Raw genomic sequence first — 23,454 nt, forward strand, 5'->3', positions numbered from 1 at the left:
GATGAGTGCAGCTCCAATAACATTCAAGAAGCTCGACGCCATCCAGGAAAAAGCAGCCCACTTGATTGGCACCCTATCCACCACCTTAAACATTCACTCCCTCCATCACGGACGTACCATGGCTGCAGTGTGTACCATCTATAAGATGCATTGCAGCAACTCACCAAGGCTTCTTTAACATCACCTCCCAAACCCCACGACCGCTTCCACCTAGAAGAACAAGGGCAGCAGGCGCATGGGAACACCACCACCTCCAAGTTTCCCTCAAGTCACACACCATTCTGACTTGGAAATATATCGCCGTTCCTTCATTGTCACTGGGTCAAAATCCTGGAACTCCCTCCCCATCAGCACTGTGGGAGTACCTTCACCACACGGACTGCAACGGTTCAAGGCGGCTGCTCACCACCACCTTCTCAAGGGCAAGTAGAGATGGGCAATAAATGCTGGCCTTGCCAGCGACGCCCACATCCCATGAACGAATAAAAAAAGAAATTTGATGACTTTCATCCTTCCACTCCCAAAGGTGTCGGCTTCTGTCGGGATAGAGTTCCAATTGTGACCGTCACCCTCTGATAACTTTCCGTTCGACACGTGTCAGCCCAGTTCGTGCTGCCATGTTGTTTGCCTGTGACCGGCACCACAGCCAAATCTGATCCTCACTCTCTGTCCACATGTTGACAATTCCAGCAGAAGTCATTGGACAGCAATCAGGAGAAGGATTCCTGGCTGGATTCCTCACTTCCTCTTGGCAGTACAGTTGCGATCAAAGCAATTTTAACCAAACTCGCTTGGCGGGAAACCCACAGGATTCGGTGGAATGATGGATTTACACCCTGTCTGATATTACTCACTATTCAATGGAGCATAAAATTGTGCAGAGTGTAAAACCAGTGTTGCACCCGATCCCCTCTGGAGTACTGTGTACAGTTTTGGTCTCCTTACCCAAGGAAGGGTATACTTGCCTTAGAGGGAGTGCAATAAAGGTTCACCAGACTGATTCCTGGGATGGGGGGATTGTCCTATGAGGAGAGATTGAGTTGACCAGGCCTATATTCCCTAGAATTTAGTAGAATGAGAGGTGATCTCATTGAAACATACAAAATTCTTACAGGGCTTGACAGGGTAGATGCAGGGAGGATGTTTCCCCTGGCTGGGGAGTCTAGAACCAGGGGACATAGTCTCAGAATAAGGGGTCAGCCATTTAGGATGGAGATGAGGAGAAATTTCTTCACTCAAAGAGTTGTGAATCTTTGGCAATCTCCACCCCAGAGGGCTGTGGAGGCTCAGTCGTTGAGTATATTCAAGGCTGAGAGCAATAGATTTTTGAATACTAAGGAAATCAAGGGATATGGGGATCGGGCGGGAAAGTGGAGTTGAGGTCGAAGATCAGCCATGATCGTACTGAGTGGTGGAGCAGGCTCGAGGGGCCGAATGGCCTGCTCCTAATTCTTATTTTCTCCTGTTACCCGCCAGGTGAGTTAGGTTGAAGTTGTTCCCTTGACTTTCTCCGCCAGACGGCTCCGTTAGACGCTGCCCTTACCAACTGAGCCATTGGGGGAGCAATTCGTTGTTTTTCTTTAAATATAAACTATTAGTGTTACAGGATGGTCTTATGCTGTTCAGGATATATTGTGTGCTTGCAGTGGCGATATATACTGACACGAACTGCCCCTATATTCCAAGTTCTTGATGCATGATCACACTCTGAAGATTCCATTATTGCAAGTTGATACGAACCTCAACAGTTTGCAACTTTTTAACCAGAAAATGGTGTAGATTACCAAAATGCGATCTATGTATATAAAAGTTTGGTATCTACCACTCATAAGTCACAGTTCAAACGTCACACTTATTACAAATGCAAAATAATCTTTCAATAAAGTATTCAAGAGAAAGTAAGATACCATTTCCTTAATGCATTTTTTTAAACCTGGTTGGCGATGGGGGGAGCCAGAGATGAACAAGCAGTTGCCAAATCACAGAAACAATTAATTAATTGGTCTCATAATGTGCCTAACAGGAACTAGCTTCAACTTGATCTCAGGATGCGCCTATTCAGAGAAACTAGAGCTTGTGGCCCGAAAGAGATACTCCCTTTTACACACAGCTCCACCTTGGCAGCAGAATAATACACCGTGTATTTTGTGTGGTATAAAGCACCTAAAACAACATATTCTCTGACTTGCTATGATCAATCCAATAGATCTGCTAGGATTACATGCATTAACAGCAATACATTCATTTCAGCGAGGGCTTCAGACGACAACATTAAGCCCTGAAAGCAAAATGTGATCTGTTCAAGTGCAAACAGAAAATATCTTGTGCAAACCCCGAGCGTTCACAGGAGCGTTATCAAACAAAATTTGACACCGAGCCACATAAAGAGATATTAGGACAGGTGGCCGAAAACTTAGTCAAAGAGATAGATTTTAAGGAGCATCTTAAAGCAAGAATGTGAGGTGGAGGGGCGGAGAAGTTTAGGGAGGAAATTCCAGAACTTAGGTCCTTGGCAGCTGAAGGCATGGCTGCCAATGATGGAGCAATGGAAATCGGGGATGTGCAAAGGGCAGAATTGGAGGAGCACAAAGATTGTCGAGGGTTGTATGGCTGGAAGAGGTTACAGAGACAGAGAGGGGCGAGGCCATGGAAGGATTTGAACACAAAGGTTGAAAAAAATTTCAGGACGCGAATGAAAGATTTGTTGGAACCTGGTGCAGATTGTGCAATCAGAGTGACATGTTTACACAGGCAAACTGCATCAAACATGTGGGCATAGAAATTCATAATAGGAAAAAGTTGACAGAAAGAGTACGACAAAAATGTTGTGCAAACCCAATATTTTATAAGATACAGATAGATACAATGAGATCAGACATTTCATCAGCACATGGCAATGTTGCACTCCAACAAGTTGCTTCTCAAATGGAAAATTAGCTCCAGAACACAGTGCTGTTCCTGATTCACATCACCATGATGGAAGGGTCTGAGATTCCCAACTTTAAAAGAAAACTTTTAAATTTAGTGCAGTTGACACAATATATGCTTATTAAAATTAAGAACGAACGAACTTGCATTTATATAGCGCATTTCACAACCTCAGTATGTCCCAAAGAATTTTACAACCAATTAAGTAGTTTTGAAGTGAAGTCACTGTTGTAATGTAGGAAATGTGGCAGCCAATTTGCACACAGCAAGGTCCCACAAACAGCAATGAGACAATGACCAGATAATCTGTTTTTTTTTTAAAGTGATGTTGGTTGAGGGATAAATATTGTCCACGGCACTGGGGAAAGTAAGTGGAAGATGCAATATCATAGCTATTCTCTAATGAGATAATAAATATAGCTTAAATATAAACGAGTAGATCTCCTGTGGTGTGGTTCACAGTGAGTCAAATGATATTATGTTTTGAAGTTTTTTTTCCCCAGAATGGTTCTTTTGAAAATCCCTTTCTGTTTAAGTGCAGCCGGGGTCAAACGGGGCCATGGAATTTGGGATAGGGCCTGAAAAACTGATGAATGAGAAAAATTTGTATCAGTAGGGCTGGGGTCAGAGGCCTGAGAGAGCCATAAATCAATGGGATGAGGGCAGAAGCAGCAACAAAATAAAACTGGGGATGAGGGAGCCATAAAGGAGCAAGTTGGCAGGCAGCGAGATCAAAACAGGGCTCATAAAACCATAAACCAGTGGTGTTGGGAAGCAGCAAAATATAACCGAGGATGAGGGAGCCATAAACCAGGGAAGCGAGGCACTGAAATAAAATCAGGGTCAAGGAAGCCATGGCAGTGTGGTAGTAAAACAATGGGCAAAGCAGCAAAATCAAAGTAGGCCAGGACCAGAGGGTAGCGGGGCGATTAAAACATTTGCATAAACCTGGCCAACACACTAAATCCCAGGACCAGAGCGGGCCATGGAGGGAGCTAGTGTGAGGGCAGGCTCTGGAGGTTGGGATGCTGAGCGAGCGGGCCAAAATCATGAAGGAGGCTAAAAACATGAATGTGGGCAGACTGGAGCTAAAAGCTCCCGTAAACGAGACAAACAACTTGCACGGAAGGGGGAGGGGGGCCAACAAAAGGAGAAGGGCATACAACTGCCCGCAAAACACAGCTTCATGCCAGCAGCACACATACTTCAGCAAGAGCTATTAGAACACCAGAGAAAGGGAGGCCCATAATTGGAAAGAGGTCAGAGACCAGTGGGACAAACAAAGCACCGAAGCAAGTGGGCAGCAAGCCAAAATTATAGAGCGGCAGCAAACTTACATGGGATGGGCAACAGGCTGGGGCTAGAAAACAGTGAGAGCAGGCAATGGGGAGGGGGGTCATAGGTCAAAGGGTGGGCCAGAGAGCACGCAAGCCTTTACCAGAAATATTGCAAATGTGAGAAAACATTTAGGAAAAACACAATTAGTAAAAATTATTTTAGATAGAAAGAATCTTAAGAGAATTTTGCCAGTAGAAGAACACGAGTTGTAAATATATTGAATGGGGCAGGCTGAGCAGCTGAAAGATGTGGGCAAGAGGTACTAGACAATGCAACTAGTTGTAGGATGGGTGTAAATATGTCATTTGTAGTGTAAATGTAGCCTGAAAGGCTAGTTCATCTTTGGTAGCTGTCTACTTAACATGGTTTTAGCATAGTCCATTACAGTATGATTCAGTTTGCAGTCACCTCTTCCATTTTCAAAAATAAGCTGCCCTTTTCTATCAGACATCGACAGAAATGATTCTCTCTATGTTTAGAATTATGAATGCTCTCTGTGGAATTACAATGATGCAGTCCAAAGAAATACATTTATGTATCCATAGCACTTGTCAATCCTATTCTAGCGCTAACCACGAGAGGATGAATGATTACAACCTGGATGAATCACCAACCCCCAATTTTGCCTTCCTCTCTCACTCTGAGAAAATGCCTTCCCTCTGCGCTCTATGGAGAAGTGCCTCCCTGACGGACTACAATAATGGAGATGATAACTTGTAGGGAACTGGGGCTGTAAATTTACATTGTATAAGGCTGCCTCACCACCCTTTTTATCATTTGTGATTCATACGCATGAGAACTACAGCAATTCACAGCTATGCAACTTGACAGTTCAGCATTAGTAATGTATATCTGAAGCATCCAATAAATCCACCCAAGTTCAGCTAAAGCGATCATTTGTGTCAAGCCTGGACACAGTTTTTTAACTGTTTGGATTATAAAATATAAAAGTCCTAAACGGCCTATGTTGGGAATTAAACTCACAAATGATGGCATCAATTTTACGTGACTGGAGATCGTTGGGTTAGCTAATCAAACCATATTTGGCTTTGGACTAGAAGAAATAAGAAAAACAATTTACACTTCAGTTCCTCCATGTTATTATAGTCAACAGAGATCACCCCCTCCATCTCAGCTAGTACAGTGCTTGCAGATTCATTTACATGTCTCTGGTGTGTAATTTTGTTATTTAAGCAGAAGGGTCTGAACACGCCAAAAACCTCAGTGTTCAATGAGTTGAGACAGTACTGACGTTCAAGAATATTTGTGAACACATTTTGCTGCAGTGAAATGTCTGGATTATTTCCTGTACTGACAGCCAGCTGCTATTTCCAAGATGAAATGCAAATTCACTAACAAGCTGCCATGACACAGTAAGCCACATTGCGCACTACTGCTTGTGCAACTCCATCTAACAAAAGGTATAAAGTAAACAACTTTGTGGCTCGTTGTTATCCCACAAAGTTCTGCTTATTATGCAGCAAAAAAGTCATCTCTCTTTATGATGAACACATGATGATTGGCAAAGTACTTCAGCCTTGGCTCAGTTGGTAGCACTCTCGAGTCAGAAAGCTCTGGGTTCAGAGATTTGAAACCCATTTCAGAGACTTGAGCTCATAATCTAGGCTGACACTCCAGTGCAGTACTGAGGGAGTGTTATGTCTCAGGTGGGATGTATAACCCATCTACCCTCTCAGGTAGAGATGTTCTCTCCAGTGTCCTGGATAACAATCATTCCTCAACCAACACCACTAAAAAATGTAGTATCTACTAGTCATTTATCTGTGTATTTTGTGGGACCTTGCTGTGCGTAAATTGCCTGCCATGTTTCCTAGATTACAACAGAGACTACACTTCAAAAGAATTTCCTTTAGTTGTGATGTGCTATAGGACGTCCTGGGGACATGAAAGGTGCCATATAAAGGTAATTTGTTTCTTTTCTCGACCAAGATTCATAACAAAGAGAAAAGACCATTCAAATCATCCAATCTGAATCACCAATTAGATTATCTCGGGATCGGCACTACAGCTGACTACTATTAATTCCAAGTAATTTTTAGCGCCCAAAAATGTGAATTATCCAGTAGGTCAAATTAAGCAATTGGATTAAAATCAGTTATTGTGGAAAAAAAATTCAGGGATGCAACCTTTAAACTTGGTGTGATTTTAACCACCTCTTCCTGAAAAGACATTCTTTACATTATGTGCAACTGACAACATCTTTAAGATTGCAGCGATGCTCCTTGGTGAATCGATCCCAGCTATGCACACAAATTGAGTCCTTATTCTCCTCCCAGCATCATCCAGCATGGATCTTTATTCCAACAAGAGACACAACTACTTCTCTGTCCTCATAGCTCAATACCCTAGAGCAGTGTTCTTGGTTTCCCTTTTCTGAGTCCTTTATAGAACATAACTTTTTTATATTGGCATAATACAACACTTGAGTTTCACTAATGCTATAAAGAGTGTCAATATATTTTACCATGCACTTATTGCATTCTATTTGAACAACCCAATATTTAATTTGCCCTCGCAACCACTGCCACCCACTGATTACACTTTCAATATTTGGTTAACTAATATGTCCATTCATTTTGTTTCTGATCTACCTCATTTAATTGCATACCCTATATTTTATCAAAAGGCTTATACCTCTTGGAATTAAACTACAGTTTCATACCGGACAAAGGGAAAAGAATGCCTGTTAGAATGGAAAATGTGTAGTGATATTTTAAGTGTGATTTGATTGTATTTTCAAGTGATAGAAAGTATATATAAAACAGCTTGTTGAATGTTAAGACGGTAAACAAAGCAAAAAGATTACACTTGAAGCTCAACACTGTGGGCTCAACAGGCGGACACTCTAATGGACTCTTCCAAAAGTTTATACCTGCAATTTATCATGTAGCTAGTTCTGGACAACAGCCATGCTGCCAGGATAAAAGCTGAAGCCAGGCACTGTACAGAGAGAGGGCAAAAGGAAGAAAGGTTACCATAGGCTACTTCCCTGCAGTCAACTGGTTCAAGTTTGACCTGGGAGCAGTCCTTTCAGGTGAGTTCATGTTCCACTCCAGAGACTTGAGCACAAAACTTAGGCTGACACGCCACAGTGCAGTATTGAAGGAGCGCTGTACTGTCAGAGGTGCCATCTTTCAGATGAGAAGTTAAACCGAGGCCCCGGCTGCCCTCTCAGGGATGTAAACGATCACATGGCATTATTTCGAAGAGGAGCAGTGGAGTTCTCCCCAGTGTCCTGGCCATTATTCATCCCTCAACCAACACCGAAAAACCGATTATCTTGTCATTTATCTAACTGCTGTTTGTGGGAGCTTGCTGTGCACGAATTGGCTGCCACATTTCCTACATTACAACAGCGACGACACTTCAAAAATACTTCATTGGCTGTGAAGCACCTTGGGACGTCCTGAAGTCATGAAAGGTGCTATGGAAATGCAACACTTCCTTTCTTTTATGAGTGGCCCAAAGGAGACCTAAAAAAGGGGAGCATTTAAATTATCTAAGACATCTCATCCCACAATTTCTTTTTTCTAATATCGATGGTAGTCACCATAGGCAACTCAGTTGTTTATTAACTGCTTGATAAAATGCAGAGTTTATTTTTTTAAACTGGATTTAAATCAATTGTTTTTTTATTTGTGTATTTTGAACGCACCAGCCAGTCAACTGCAGCTGAATCCATGTTGGGCAACTTAACTTATCAGTTTTACATATACATATGTTAAAAAATTTGCATATTCTAGATGTTTTCTCAGGGGTGAGGAATCGTTTAGATATTATTTGAAAAATGTAATGGTGATTTTTGGTAAAAAAATAGACTGGGCCAGTGGGTCACACAACGAGTGTAAATTGTTGTGCATCTGTGTGCATTCTTTATTTCATCACAACGTGCTTTTATGCTAAAATTAAAAAATTTCCCAAATAAAAGAAAATTTCTGTATTTTCCTACACGATGTCAACAGCAATATCCTACTTTCAGATTTGAATGAATCGTAAGTGACAAAATGACGCACACCTAGTCCTTTTCATTAAATTTAAACTAAATCCAACATTACCAACACTGCCGTAGCTTCCATTAGTTAGAGAAATCTCAAAATAATGGCTTCACACAATACGGCAATACAACCAGAGAGCAAAATTCTCATTATTAAGTCTAGCAATTTCAACAAACCAACATTGCACCTGCTGCTGTCAATGTTCAATCCTACGTGGGCTGAATGTTAGGTTAGTATATCGCTCCCTGGCAAACCTAATTCACAAAGAATATAAAGTGCGTAATTGGTTTACCTTCACAAGTCCTTTTAGATGGGAAAATTATTAAAGGAAAGAGCTTTGCGTTCTTATCAGGCCAATCGTTTAAGAGCAGTAGGTGTGGCAATATGGAAATACTACAAAAAAGTAGATCTATTGGAAAGAAATGAAAGCAGCATGTTTCTGATCAGTACAGGTAGCTTTCCAGATATATGCTACACACAGCTGATTAGTTAACTCCCATTGGATATATTCAATGTTTTAATACTAAGAGATAGGCTCCTTAAAATTAATCTTATGTACAGTAGGTACAAAGTCACTTGGATTTGGAATCCCTAACCTAGTCTGTTACCAAAAAAGGGCATAAATGGACTTGAATAAAAAATTTTTGTAACAAGTGCCCTGAAAAAATTAGCACCCCCACGCCGGAAATTGAATGGTAGCGCCCCAAGCAGGAGGCGGGGCGCTACTGGAAGCGCTCCCTCTCCTTCCTGGGGCGCTACCATTGAATATCGCGGCGCTACGTGCAACAGGTCATTCAGCCTAACCAGTCCATGTCTAACCCTTGGAGTGAATTCCACAGTCTCACAACTCTATGGGCAGAAGTTTCTCTTTGCTCTCTGTTCTAAATCTCTTACATTCAATCTTACATATTTAACCGCTCGTTTGAGGCCCCTCAACTGGAAACAGCTTGCTTCCATCTACCCTGTCCCATCCTTTCATAATTTTAAACACTTCTATCATATCGCCCCTCAAACTGAGTTGTTCCAATGAAAAAGCACCAATTTTTAAAGACTTTCTTTGTATTTTCTAATATCAGGCACTGTATCGGCATTGTACCTTCTATAAAGTTTCAATATAGTAGGTGCACACAGTACTCTAACTGACGTCTTAAGGTTTTATATAGGCTCATCATTACCTCTTGACTTTTATAGTCTATACCTTGTGATAAACCTTAGAATTCTATAGCTTATTTGACAGCCTTATCAACCTGAGGTGCTGCCTTAATGTCCTGTGAACCTGTCCCTCACCCCCAAGTCCCTCTGCTCTTTATTAGCACCAAGCCTACTTCCATTCAGAGTATAATTATTGCTGTTAATTTTTTTTTACCAAAATGCATCACTTCACACTTACCGACGTTGAATTCTACCTGCCACCTCTTAGCCCGTTCCCCCCTCTTATCAATACCCCTTGGCAGTTTCCTTTAGTATTCTAAAGTATTGACTGTATTTTGGTATCATCTACAAATTTCAACACCACTTTTTCTAGGCTTATATCCAAATCGTTGATAAACACAGTGAACAGAAGGGGCCCCAGAACTGAACCCTGTGTGTACTGGCCGCGCTAGACGTGCTCCTATCTAGCTATCCAGCAAGTTAAACACTCATTCAAAATAATTCTTCCTGAAGCCGTTTGCTGTTTTGAAGCTTTTACTTGAACAAATTTGTGAAACTGTAAACAAAGACAAAGTATGTTTTGTACATAAACTGAGTACTACACATTCGATATTACACAAGATATAAACATATTTACAACAGTAGAATAGACTAATTGTATAACTAACTAACATTTGAACTAACTTCTGTAACTATTAAATATTAACCTTTTATAAACATAGTATTATCAAAATATTACTCTGACAACATTGCTATTATGCTAAGAACTAAAGATACTCACAGATATTGCGCTTGGCCTAACATATGAAGTCAGATTACACTGGATTGTAAATGGAACCTCTCATAGCAAATTCTCCATTACTCAAGTCAGGTTCTTCCTGGCAAAACTGCTTCCTGGGGTCAACAGGAAGAAAGGTAGGAAGGTCAAATGACCTCTCACAGGAAGAAAGGAACAAAGGTCAAATGACCTCACACAGGAAGAAAGATCAGATGACCTTTCCAGTATACAAACTGTTAACACAATAACCGCCACCAGAGGGTGCTATTGCATGTAAAAATGTCCAGAATGTCACAATGTCCATCGGTCCAGAACACTGTGGGACACCTCTATCCACTATTCTTCTCCAGTAATCTCCCAAGTGGTACCTTGTCACAGGCTTTCTGAAACCCCATTTACACTACATGCACTATGTCACTGTATCATGTCTGTTTTCCTCCACAAGGAATTCCATGAGGTTTGGCAAGCACAATTGTCTCTTTTGAAATCCATGCTGGCTGCTTCTATTTTCTCTTTAAAGATGGAATTCCCACATTTCTCGACAAAGACTAAAACTTTAAACTGCAAATGTTAATCTAACTGGTCTATAATAACTCGGTTTAGCTCAGTCTTCCTTTTTAAAAATGGGCACCACTTGACCACTCGCCAGTCCTCCAGCACACATCCACACCCAGTAGAACCCTGAAATATTACTTCCAAGGCCTTTGCAATTTCCCCTTCATCTCCCTCGGGACCCTAAGACTTATCCAGTCAAGTCCTGGTACTTCGTCTTCCTTTATCTGAATCACTTAATCTAAACATAAGAACATAAGAAACAGGAGCTAGAGTAGGCCATTTGGTCCTTCAACCCTGCTCCGCCATTCAACAAGATCATGGCTAATCTTTTACCTCAACTCCACCTTCCTGTGCTATCCCCATATATCCCTTAATTCCCTTCGTTCCCAAAAATGTATCAACCTCTGTCTTGAATATAATCAACGACTGAGCATCCACAGCTGTCTGGGGTAGAGAATTCCAAAGGAGACCAGAACTGTACACAGTACTCCAGGTGTGGCCCCACCAATGACCTTTATCATTGTATTAAGACTTCTTTACTCTTATACTCTCATCTCTTTGTAATAAAAGCTAACATACCATTTGCTTTCCTAATTGCTTGCTGTACCTGCATGTTAACTTTCTGTGACCCATGTACAAGGACATCCAGGTCCCTCTGAATGCAAACATTTCCCAGTCTCTCACCATTCAAAAAATATTCTGCCTTTTTGTTTTTCTTACCAAAGTGGATAACTTCACACTTTCCATTTTGTATTTCATTTGCCATGTTCTTGCCCACTCAGTCAACCTGTCTATATCTTTCTGCAGCCTCTTTGCATCCTCCTCACAGCTTACTTTCCCACCTAACTTTGTTTCATCAGCAAACTTGGATACGTTACACTCAGTCCCTTCATCCAAGTCATTGATATAGATTGTAAATAGCTGAGGCCCAAGCACTGATCCTTGCGGTACCCCGCTAGTTACAGCCTGCCAACCTGAAAAAGTCTTGTTTATTCCTACTCTCTGTTTTCTGTCCATTAACCAATCCTCAATCCGTGCTAATATATTACCCCCAATCCCATGAGTCCTAATTTTGTGTAATAACCTCTTCTGTGGCACCTTATTGAATGCTTTGGAAAAATCCAAACACACTACATCCACTAGATCCCCCTTATCCATCCTACTAGTTACATCTTCAAAAATTTTGAAAAGATTTGTCAAGCACGATTTCCCTTTCATAAAACTCTGCCTAATCATATTGTGATTTTCTAAGTGCCCTGTTACCACATCCCTAATAATAGATTCCAGCATTTTGCCGACTACTGATGTCAGGCTAACTGGCCTATAGTTCCTAGTTTTTTCTCTTCCTCCTTTCTTAAATAGCGGGGTTATGTTTGCTACCTTCCAATCCTTGGGGACTGCTCTAGAATCTAGGGAATTCTGGAAAGTTAATACCAGTGCATCCACTATCTCTGCAGCTACCTCTTTTAAAACCTAGGCTTTCCTTTTATCCATAATATCAATTGTCTTGCTCTTAGCCACTTCAGGATTTATCTCCTCCAATACCCTTCTCTTTAGAAAAGACCAATGTGAAATACTTAATAAAAATCTCTCCCTCATCTTGTGATCATCTACTAATTGACATTCCTATTCTCTCAGGGGTCCACCTCATTTTTAATAATTGTCTTTTTATTGATATACTGTAGATGGAAAATACTGTTTCTTTTGATAATTTTTGGATTACCTCATAACTTTACTTATCCTTCTTTTCGCCTCTTATTCTCTGCTAGTCCCCTTTAGTTTTTCATTATTATTCTGATAGTCTCAAAGTTCCTCTTCAATTTTATTTGGTGTCTAATCTCCAAGTATCCAAGGCAAAACTAAAATACTATCCGTTTTCTTCTTTTTTGATGGAATATATTTATTCCCTGCTTTTGAAATCTTTTTTTTTTTAAATCCCACCATTGCTCTAAAATCCTGTGTACCTATGTCTCTCTTCACGTCACCTCAGTTACCATGTTCCTCATTTTTCTAAATTCTTCCCATAGCCAATCTGGTGTTCTAGTTTATTGTACTTGCTTTTCTAGTTGGATCTTAAAGCTCATCATGTTGTGGTTACTAATCCTAAGGTGCTCACTCACATTTAGCTCATCTACCTCATTTAATTCATCTGCCCTATGAACATATTGCTTGAGGAAAGGGTACTGTACACATTTTAGCAATTCGATTCACTTTTTGCCATTTATTCCCTCTCTGTCTCAAACAATAAATGGATAATGAAAATCTCAGAACAATAATTTTTTTATTCCAACTCATCTCCCTAATCACGCTGCAGACTTCCTCTATTACCTTCTCACACTTATGCAGCCTTTAGTACTTCCCTACTAAAAGGAGAATCATTTTTGATCTTTGCGCTCCAACCGGATTTACTGTCTGTACCCCTTTCTTCTCCACATCAACCTGTATTCCCTCTTTTACCATCATTGCCACTCCACCTCCTCTTATCTTGTCTCTCTTAAATACATTATATCACAATATGATTATTTTCCATTCTTGTCCAGTTTGCAGCCAATTTGACCCAAAGGTTGAAAATTATTTTCCAAAAAAATGAGTCTGTTAAGCTCCATAAGAGTTGCCAAGCAAATATATATTCAACCTAATCCCATAAAATGTAATTGATTGAATGGTTCATATGTGTGGCTCAGAAAAATGACTAATTTGGCAACAACTGTATCCGAATAAGCTGCGAGTGAACATAAAAAGAACATAAGAAATAGGAGTAGGAGTCGGCCATTTGGCCCTTTGAGCCTGCTCCGTCATTCAATAAGATCATGGCTGATCTTCAACAACATCTCCACTTTCCAGCACTATCCCCATATCCCTCGACTCCCTTAATATTCAAAAATTTAATCAATCTCGGTCTTGAATATACTCAACGACTGAGCCTCCACAGCCCTCTGGGGTAGAGAATTCTAAAGATTCACCACCCTCTGAGTGAAGAAATTTCTCCTCATCTCAGTCCTAAATGGCCGACCCCTTATTCTGAGACCGTGACCCCTGGTTCGAAACTCCCCAGCCAGTGGAAACATCCTCCCTGCATCTACCCTGTCAAGCTCTAAGAATTTTGTATGTTTCAATGAGATCACCTCTCATTCTTCTAAACTCCAGCGAATATCGGCCTAGTCTACTCAATCTGTCCTCACAGGATAATCCCCCCCAATCCCAGGAACCAGTCTGGTGAACCTTAGTCGCACTCCCTCTATGGCAAGTATACCCTTCCTTAGATAAGGAGACCAAAACTGTACACAATACTCCAGGTGTGGTCTCACCAGGGCCCTATATAATTGCAGTAAGACATTTTTACTCTTATACTCAAATCCTCTTGTAATAAAGGCCAACATACCATTTGCTTTCCTAATTCCTTGCTGTACCTGCATGTTAACTTTCAGTGATTCGTGTACAAGGACATCCAGGTTCCTCTGAACACCAACATTTCCCAATCTCTCACCATTTAAAAAATACTCTGCTTTACTGTTTTTCCTACCAAAGTGGATAACTTCACATTTCTCCACATTATATTCCATTTGCCATGTTCTTGTCCTCTCATTTAGCCCATCTATATCCCCTTGAAGCCTCTTTGCATCCTCCTCACAACTTACATTCCCACCCAGCTTTGTATCATCAGCAAACTTGGATATATTACATTCGGTTCCCTCATCCAAATCATTGATGTAGATTGTAAATAGCTGAGGCCCAAGCACTGATCCTTGTGGTACCCCGCTAGTTACAGCCTACCAACCTGAAAATGGCCCGTTTATTCCTACTCTCTGTTTTTTGTCCGATAACCAATCCTCAATCCATGCTGGTATATTACCCCCAATCCCATGAGCCCTAATTTTGTTTAATAACCTCTTGTGTGGCACCTTATCGAATGCCTTCTGAAAATCCAAATACAGGAAACTCTTTTTTATCCGGCACCGACGTGTTGCCGGTTTATCAAAATTTCCGGATGACGGAGAGGGTTGTCTACCGAGGCTATTTTTAACAAAGAAAAATAAAAAAATCAAGAAATGTGCAGTATACAGTAATTGGGTACTCACCTACAGAATGTTGTGTTAAATGGATGGTGGAAGATGCTTGATTAAGTACAGTACTGCCAGTTGAGGGTAATCCATAACTCTTTAATTACTTAACAGTGAAACAAAACTTATAAACAACTGTACAGTACAGTATAAAGTACTGTGGTTGATTGTACACTTATTCCAAGTCAACTGGTTCATCAGGAATATATCCATGTCAGCTGGGTCATCAGGATCTTGCACTTCAACAGATTCTTCAGGCACTTCCACTACTTCAACTCTTTTGGAAGCTTTCTTAAACATGTCCCAGATTTCTGCTTGCTTAGTGGACTCTTGCCTTCTTTGTAGAAAGGTGGAATGCAGAATATGGAGGTGCATAACGTCTTGGGCAGAATAGCAAGGACGCCTTTCAGCAAAATTGAGGAATAAAGCAAATCTTCTGCAGCTTTAGCCCAAGAAATCTCATCCACTTCACTTTCCATCTCACTTTCCTTTTCTTTCTTTGGATTCAAAACATTCTCCATTATTTCATCATCACTTAGCATATGCACAACAGCAACTTCTCTATCTGCATCAACCCACTGCTCAATATCACTTTCACTGAAGTGATGTAGAGGGTTTGCTGGGCCTACATTTTTCACCATGCCAGCCATTTCCATTACTGTAGTCCTCTTGGGGCGAACATTGAACCCATGAAATTCCTCCTCTGAAGAAGTACCTTCAGCAAACATTACAGAGGCCACAATTTGCACCAGGCTTGTCTCAAAGTGTGACCTTTCACCAAGTTCCAGGAACATGCAGCATTAAAGATGGCATCTTTAAGATTGTATTCCTTCTGAAATGCGTGAATATTGTCATCTTGGCTTATCAGTTTACGTAGGGAGTCTTTCTTGTAATGACACTTGAGATTTTGGATAACGCCCTGGTCCATGGGTCGTATGAGAGAAGTTACATTTGGTGGCAAATAAATGGTGAAAATATTTCCCGAAACCAACTCAGATTCATGCAGATGGGCTCTACAATTATCAAGCAATAAAATGCATTTGCTATCTTCAGGTTTCCCTATTCTACGGAAATGTTCCCTCACAGGTGGAACAAAAATATGATGGAACCAATTCGAAAAGATTTCCTTATCCATCCAAGCATTTCTTTGAGCTTTGTACTCAACAGGTAAGTGCCTCACATTTTTAAATGCACGGGGATTTTTATACTTCCCAATGACAAGAAGTTTAACTCGGTGAGATCCAGCAGCGTTCGCACATGTTAGCACGGTTACACGATCTTTATTTTTCTTGTAACCTGAAGCATTCGCCTCACTAGCCCCAGCAAGCGTTGATTCTGGCAAAAACCTCCAAAATAAGCCAGTTTCATTGGCATTGTATATCTGTGCTGGCGACAAATCATGTTGCTGCACAATCCGATTGAAATAATCGCAGTATTCTTCTGCAGCGTTGTGATCAGCTGATTTCATCTCTCCGGAAATATCGAGTCGTCGTATCCCGTGCCGTACCTTGAAGCAAGTTAGCCATCCCTCAGAGAAAGCACACTTGTCAGTGAGCTCCATCTTTGCGTAGAAATCCTTCGCTTTTTCGATTAGCATGGGTCCGGAAATCGGAACACCCTCTGAATGCTTAAGAGAAAACCACTCAAAGCACGGTATCCAGCTCTTCAAGCTTAGGCTTACGAAGCGTACGCTGTTTCTCTATACTCTTAGATGTCTCCAAGCTTGAATAAAACTTGAGCAGCTTATCCTTCTGTGATTTGATGTCGTAGATTGTTGACGAACCGATTTTGAATTCATTCATAATGTTGATACGCTTCTCTCCCCTTTCTAGTCGTTGGCATATGTCGATTTTCTGTTTTAAAGTTAACACCACTCTCTTCCTTTTGCTTGGACCAACTTTTGGGGTTTCCATAATGCAATGCAATGACTACCAGCAGCGTGGGAGACACAGTAACCCTGTAAAATGGCGGATTGGAAGAGACTACCGGCAGCGCGGGAGAGTCAGACTCCTGGTACAGGGGTTTTGAGGTGTTCCGACTTCCGATAGCGCCAAGAAGCCGAGTAATGGCAGTTTGGAGAACTACCCCCACTGACTAACTCGGCCACCGCGGGAGACTCGGACTCGGACACATTGCCGGTTATTGAGGTGTTGTTTTCGGAGCGAGAATTTTGCTGGTTAATAGAGAATTCCGGATATTTAGGTGCCGTTTAAACACGAGTTTCCTATACATCACATCCACTGGTTCCCCCTTATCAATTCTGCTAGTTACAACCTCAAGAAACGAACAGATTTGTCAAACACGATTTCCCTTTCATAAATCCGTGTTGACTCTGCCCAATCCTATTAGTATTTTCTAAGTGCCCTGTTACCACGTCCTTAATAATAGATTCTGGCATTTTTCCTACTACTGATGTCAGGCTAACTGGTCTGTAGCTCCCCGTTTCTCTCTCCCTCCTTTCTTCAATAGTGCGGTTACATTTGCTACCTTCCAATCCACGGAAACCGTTCTAGAATCTATGGAATTTTGGAAAATGACAACCAATGCATCCATTATCTCTGTAGCCAACCCTTTCAAAACCCTAGGATGTAGGCCATCAGGTCCAGGGGATTTATTGGCTTAATTTTGCCAGTACTGTACTACTTTTTTACTAATACTAATATCTTTCAGTTCCTCATTCTCGCTAGACCCTTGGTTCTCCACTATTTCCAGGCAGATTTTTGTGTCTTCTTCCATGAAGACAGACACAAAGAATTTGTTTAATTTCTCTGCCATTTCCTTATTCCCCATTATAATTTCTCCTGTCTCAGCCTGCAAGGGACCCACATTTACTTTCGCTAGTCTTTTGCTTTTTACATACCTATAGAAGCTTTTACAATCTGTTTTTATGTCTCTCGCTAGTTTACTCTCATATTCTATTTTCCCTTTCTTCATCAATTTCTTGGTCCTCCTTTGCTGAATTCTAAAATCCTAAATGAATCTAAAATGAAGCTGGTTTTTGATCCCTTATGTCCTGTGAGTGAATTAAAGAAGCAAAGACTGACAAAAGAACCAGAGGTGACACAAGGAAAAAACTTTTTAACGCAACGTGTGGTTAGTATTTGTAATACACGGTCTGATAGAGTGGTGGCTACCAATTCAATAGTAGCCTTCAAAGGGACGCAGACTTGAAAGGATATGGCAGACAGCTGGTTTGGCCATTCACCGCCAGATCTGGCTGGACCACATAAAGCATTATCGTGTCCTGCTTTCGACTGCCAAAATTGCATTCCACAATGATTCTGGAATAGTGAACAAAGATAAAGCCCGGCTTCTATTCTCCACTGCTAACCGTCTTCTTAAATCCTTCTCTCCTGTCTCCTCCACCTTCACCTCCGACAAGTGTGAGGAGCTCATGTACTTCTTTGTCTCTAAGGTTGAGACCATCCGATCAGCTGCCTCTGCCACTTACCTTCCTTCCCCTAGCCCACCGGCCCAAACTTCCTCTAAGGTTCCCCCCTGCCCTAGCCCTGAACTCATATCTTTCTCCAGTTTCTCTCCAATCTCCCCTCATGACCTCTCCGCGCTCATCTTGTTCATGAGACCCACTTCCTGCTCCCTCGACCCTATTCCCACCAAACTGAACATCCAACTTCCTTTTCTGGCTCCCATTTTAGCTGACATGGTTAACGGTTCTCTCTCCTCAGGTACTGTCCCCCTGTCCCTCAAATATACCGTCATCACCCCTCTCCTCAAAAAACCAACGCCTGACCCCTCCGTCCTTGCAAACTACCGCCCCATCTCCAACCTCCCTTTCCTCTCCAAAGTCCTTGAATGTGTTGTCGCCTCACAAATCCGTGCCCATCTTTCCCACAACTCCATGTTTGAATCCCTCCAATTGGGTTTTTGCCCCACCACAGTACCGAAATGGCTCTCATCAAAGTCACAAATGACATCTTTTGGACTGTGACAAAGGTAAACTATCCCTCCTCGTCCTTCTCGACTTGTCTGCAGCCTTTGACACGGTTGACCACTCCATCCTCCTCCAACGCCTCACCACCGTCGCCAACTGGGTGGGACTGCACTCGCCTGGTTCCATTCTTATCTATCTAATCGTAGCCAGAGAATCACCTGCAACGGCTTCTCTTCCCGCTTGGCGATATCATCCAAAAACACAGCATCAGTTGCCACATGTACGCTGACGACACCCAGCACTACCTCACTACCAGATCTCTTGACCCCTCCAGAGTCTCTAAATTGCCAGACTGCTTGTCCAGTTCTGGATGAGCAAAAATTTTCTCCAATTAAATATTGGGAAGACCCAAGCCATTGTTTTCGGTCCCCGCCACAAACTCCGTTACCGAGCCACTGATTCTATCCCTCTCCCTAACATTTTTCTGAGGCTGAACCACACTGTTCGCAACCTTGGTGTCATATTTGACCCCGAAATGAGCTTCCGACCACATATCTGTGGGATAACTAAGACCGCCTATTTCCATCTCCGCAACATCGCCCATCTCCGCCATGGCCTCAGCACACTCGCTGCTGAAACCCTCATCCATGTCTTTGTTACCTCTAGATGTGACTATTCCAATGCATTCTTGGCTGGCCTCCCACCCTACATAAACTTGAAGTCATCCAAAACTCGGCTGCCTGTATCCTAACTCGCACCAAATGCCGTTCACCCATCACCCCTGTGCTCGCTGACCTACACTGGCTCCCGGTTAAGCAACGCCTCGATTTCAAAACTCGCATCCATTTTTTCCAAATCCATCCATGGCCTCGCCCCTCCCTATCTCTGTAAACTCCTCCAGCCCCACCGCCACCCACCCCCTGCCCCCAAAGATATCTGCGCTCCTCTAATTCTGCCCTCGAGTATCCCTGATTATAATCGCTCAACCATTGGAGGCTGTGCCTTCTGCTGCCTAGGCCCTAAGCTCTGGAATTCCCTGCCTAAACCTCTCTGCCTCGCTACCTTTTTGACCAAGCTTTTGGTCATCTGCCCTAATTTCTCCTTATGTTGCTCGGTGTCAAATATTTTGTCTGATAATACTCCTGTGAAGCGCCGTGGGACGTTTTACTATGTTAAAGGCTCTACATAAATACAAGTTGTTGTTCAAAAGGGAATTGGATAAATACTTGGGGAAAAGAAATTGCAGCGATATGTTGAAAGGGCGGGGGAGTGGGACTAACTGGATTGCTCTTCGACAGAGCCGTCGCAGACTTGATGGGCCAGATGGCCATCTTCTGTGCTATACTATTCTATGATTCTATAACTTGGACAAAAACGCTTCATTTATCACATAAGCTGCCATATGCCATCCTTAGGGGTCTTGTAGAGTGTTGCCTGTTTAAGGCTCACTATTTTAATTTTGGGTGAGCTTCTTAACAAAAAAAACAACCTCTCTGCTTTTAGACCTGCAACTAGGTGTTTGCTGAACCTTTCTTTCTATAACTTGTTTGCCTTGGTTCCTGAAAAATAGTCCAGTGTAAAAGATCTCGACACATTTCATTTTGTTAGGAGTTTGAATTCTATTCATGGTCCAAGAAATCCTAAATTTTAATAACCATCATCTCTTAAGTGAGTTTTGTGTGTGCTGAAAACACTTTAAACTTTCCCAAACATCAATAACAACTTGCATTTATATAGTGCGTTTTACACACTCCCAGGGCACTATATAGAGGCAGAAGGAAAAAAGTGGACACTCACTAAAGGAGGTATTGGTGACGAAAAGCTAGGTCAAAGAATATTAAAGTGGTTTTAAACGGAAGACGGAGAAGGAGAGGCGCTCGTGTGTTGAATCAACAACTGACACTGCCTGTGTTCACAGATGAAAGATTGCCAGTTTCGTAAAGTAACGGGGGCACTGGGTGCCCATGAAACAGTACAAGGAGGAAACTAACACCTGCAAAGTAAACAATTGGCAGAAAAAAGTATATTAGAAAATCTCTTGCAATCAAATTTGGTGGCAGTAATTCCTGTTTCACATTTGAACACAATCTAATTTTATTTCCAGAATCATAATAGATTGCTTTCAGCATTCGATGGTGTGAAAGTTTGCAAAGCACAAGATAAACAACATTGGCCCATATTTTCTGACCCCCACGGGTGTGTACACGCCCATATGGGCCGCACAAGTTCTGGGTTTAGGCATGCGAAGCACATGCGCTGAAACCCGGAACTTGCGATCGGTCAAAAATTTTCTTGACAGATCATCCGCATGTCCAAGAAAAGTGCCTCTGCAGGTGGAGAGTTGCGCGATTAGCTCAACTTCTGCCCGCTGAAAGACCATAGAATTCTTCCGCCTGGTAAAAGCAGGCGTTAGGCCTGCTTTTACCAGCATAAGAGTTTAAAAAAACAGAAAAATAAGATTTTATCACTCACTTATAAATTAAAAACCCTGTCCAATAAGGTAAGTTTATATTAAAAAAAAGACAAAAAATTTAATTTTTGTTTAATTTAATTAAATGACATTTTAATTAATTTTATATATGTAATGGTTTTTATTTATTTATTTCAGTGTGTTGGTGCATTTTTTAAGTCATCCCCATTCATACTTTTGACAGTTCCGTGCGTATGGAACTGTCAAAAGTATGAAAGTGGATTCCCTTCTTCCATTAGTTGAGCTGGCCCACATGATCCCAGGGGCGCTTGCGAACCGTATGCGGCCTTGGGATACGTGGGCCTCTGCGCATTTCCAAGAGGATCAGAAGCCTCCTCATCTCCGGGACCAGCAGGTAGGTTCGTAGATTTTTTGCAGATCGGAGGTATCAGCCTGCAGGAAGCCTCCGATCGGAAATTCAGGGCCATTAAATCTGCACAAAACATTTATACGGTATATCCAAATAACAAGTAATAAACATTGTGTCACAATTATTTACACATATAATAGGTTGACTGTATTAAAATTAATGATTACAAGTGATATATTTATTTATAAGAATTCATTATTTCCCAAATAGAATTTATGCTCTAATCAATTTAGCAGGCCTTTAGATCTTGGCGAGAGGTCATATGTTGTGCATAAAAATCATGAGCGATTTAGGAATCCTAAAATGGATTATTTACAGTGATACAAGGTCCACCTTGGGATTTTGCTGTGAAACACAATAGTATCCAAACAGAGTATATTTCATCAGAAGCTAGGATTAACTGGCTTTGGCCATCCAAAGACAAAGACCTGATATTTCACCAGCAATGACAAGGAAATAATTAGTCCTTCAGAGAATTGGTTCTGTGTCTTTTCTTGACTGGTTTACACTACTTTTGGCTTAGAATTACTTTAACACTGGCCCTGGTTTCAAAAAGGCAACATTATTCTTACCAGGTTCTCCTGGTTCCTGGCAGCAACTTTCTGTTCATCTTCATGACCAGCATGTCCTTTCTCAGACCAATCGGATTCTTCCCGGTTGACATTCTTCATGTATTTCACCTCTTCAACTGTTCTAATCCTGAACTCCTCTGTAAAATGGTAACAGCAGAATTAATAAGAAAACCAAAGATGGATTAAAACAAAGGCAACCTGGGACCCAAGGAGCAATAATCTCAAAACAATAGTTTATTAAAATTGCTAAATTTATTTCATGAAATGGCATTGTACTTAAGAAAATAAACGTTATTAATACTGGATTGATTCATGCCAATTTGTGACAGTCAACAAATCATTTTGTGCAGATCAATAAGGCACAAGATACTGATTTCAGGATTTCTATACCACCATAGATGACCTTGGTGTAATATGTGTTAAAAATGCTACTACTGAGCAGCTGAGCTGGGAGATACAGATTAAGATTCAAACAGGATGCATGAACCTTCATGTTGCAGACAATGAAAGATAGTTTAACATTCTAGTGACTTTTCACACTCATTGCTGCTGCAGCAACTCCATTCATTTGAAGTCAGCACGGGTAATTGCCAAGTTAGGCTGCTGGATTTCGCTCTTTGGTTGGGGGTTATAGAGTCATAGAATTATACAGCACAGAAAGAGGCCCTTCGGCCCTTTGTGTCTGCGCCGTCCATCAAGCCCTGTCCAAACTAATCCCATTTTCCAGCATTTGGTCCATAGCCTTGTATGCAATGGCATTTCAAGTGCTCATCCAAATGCTTCTTGAATGCTGTGAGGATTCCTGCCTCTACCACCCTTTCAGGCAGTGAGTTCCAGACTCCAACCACCCTCTGGGTGAAAAAGTTCCTCCTCAAATCCCCTCTAAACCTCCTGCCCCTTACCTTGAATCTATGCCCCCTTGTTATTGACCCCCCTACTAAGGGGAAAAGTTCCTCTTTATCTACCCTATCTATGCCCCTCATCATTTTGTACACCTCAATCAGGTCCCCCCTCAGCCTTCTTTGCTCCAAGGAAAACAACCCCAGCCTGTTCAGTCTTTCTTCATAGCTGAGGCGCTCCAGCCCAGGTAACATCCTGGTAAATCTCCTCTGCACCCTCTCCAATGCAATCACATCCTTCCTATAGTGAGGCGACCAGAACTGCACACAGTACTCCAGCTGTGGCCTTACCAGCGTTTTGTACAGCTCCATCATAACCTCCCTGCTCTTATACTCTATGCCTCGGCTAATGTAGGCAAGTATCCCATATGCCTTTTTAACCACCTTATCTACCTGTTCCGCTGCCTTCAGGGATCTATGTAC

General features: G+C 41.7%; 1 protein-coding gene across 1 annotated transcript in view; it reads right to left on the reverse strand.

Moving 5' to 3' along the window:
- Positions 1–22,300, reverse strand: part of LOC147121772 (uncharacterized protein C1orf21-like) — an 82,665-nt gene extending 60,365 nt beyond the window's left edge. Inside the window, exon 1 of the mRNA XM_085982265.1 lies at positions 22,133–22,300. Coding sequence (XP_085838391.1) covers positions 22,133–22,231 — 99 coding nt within the window. The 5' untranslated portion in view covers positions 22,232–22,300. The remainder of the gene's footprint in view (positions 1–22,132) is intronic.
- Positions 22,301–23,454: the final 1,154 nt, after the last annotated feature.

This window comes from Somniosus microcephalus, chromosome 3 (assembly GCF_052327205.1).
Source record: "Somniosus microcephalus isolate GS21.2 chromosome 3, FLI_Smic_1.0, whole genome shotgun sequence".
In the NCBI taxonomy this organism is placed as follows: Eukaryota; Metazoa; Chordata; class Chondrichthyes; order Squaliformes; family Somniosidae; genus Somniosus; species Somniosus microcephalus.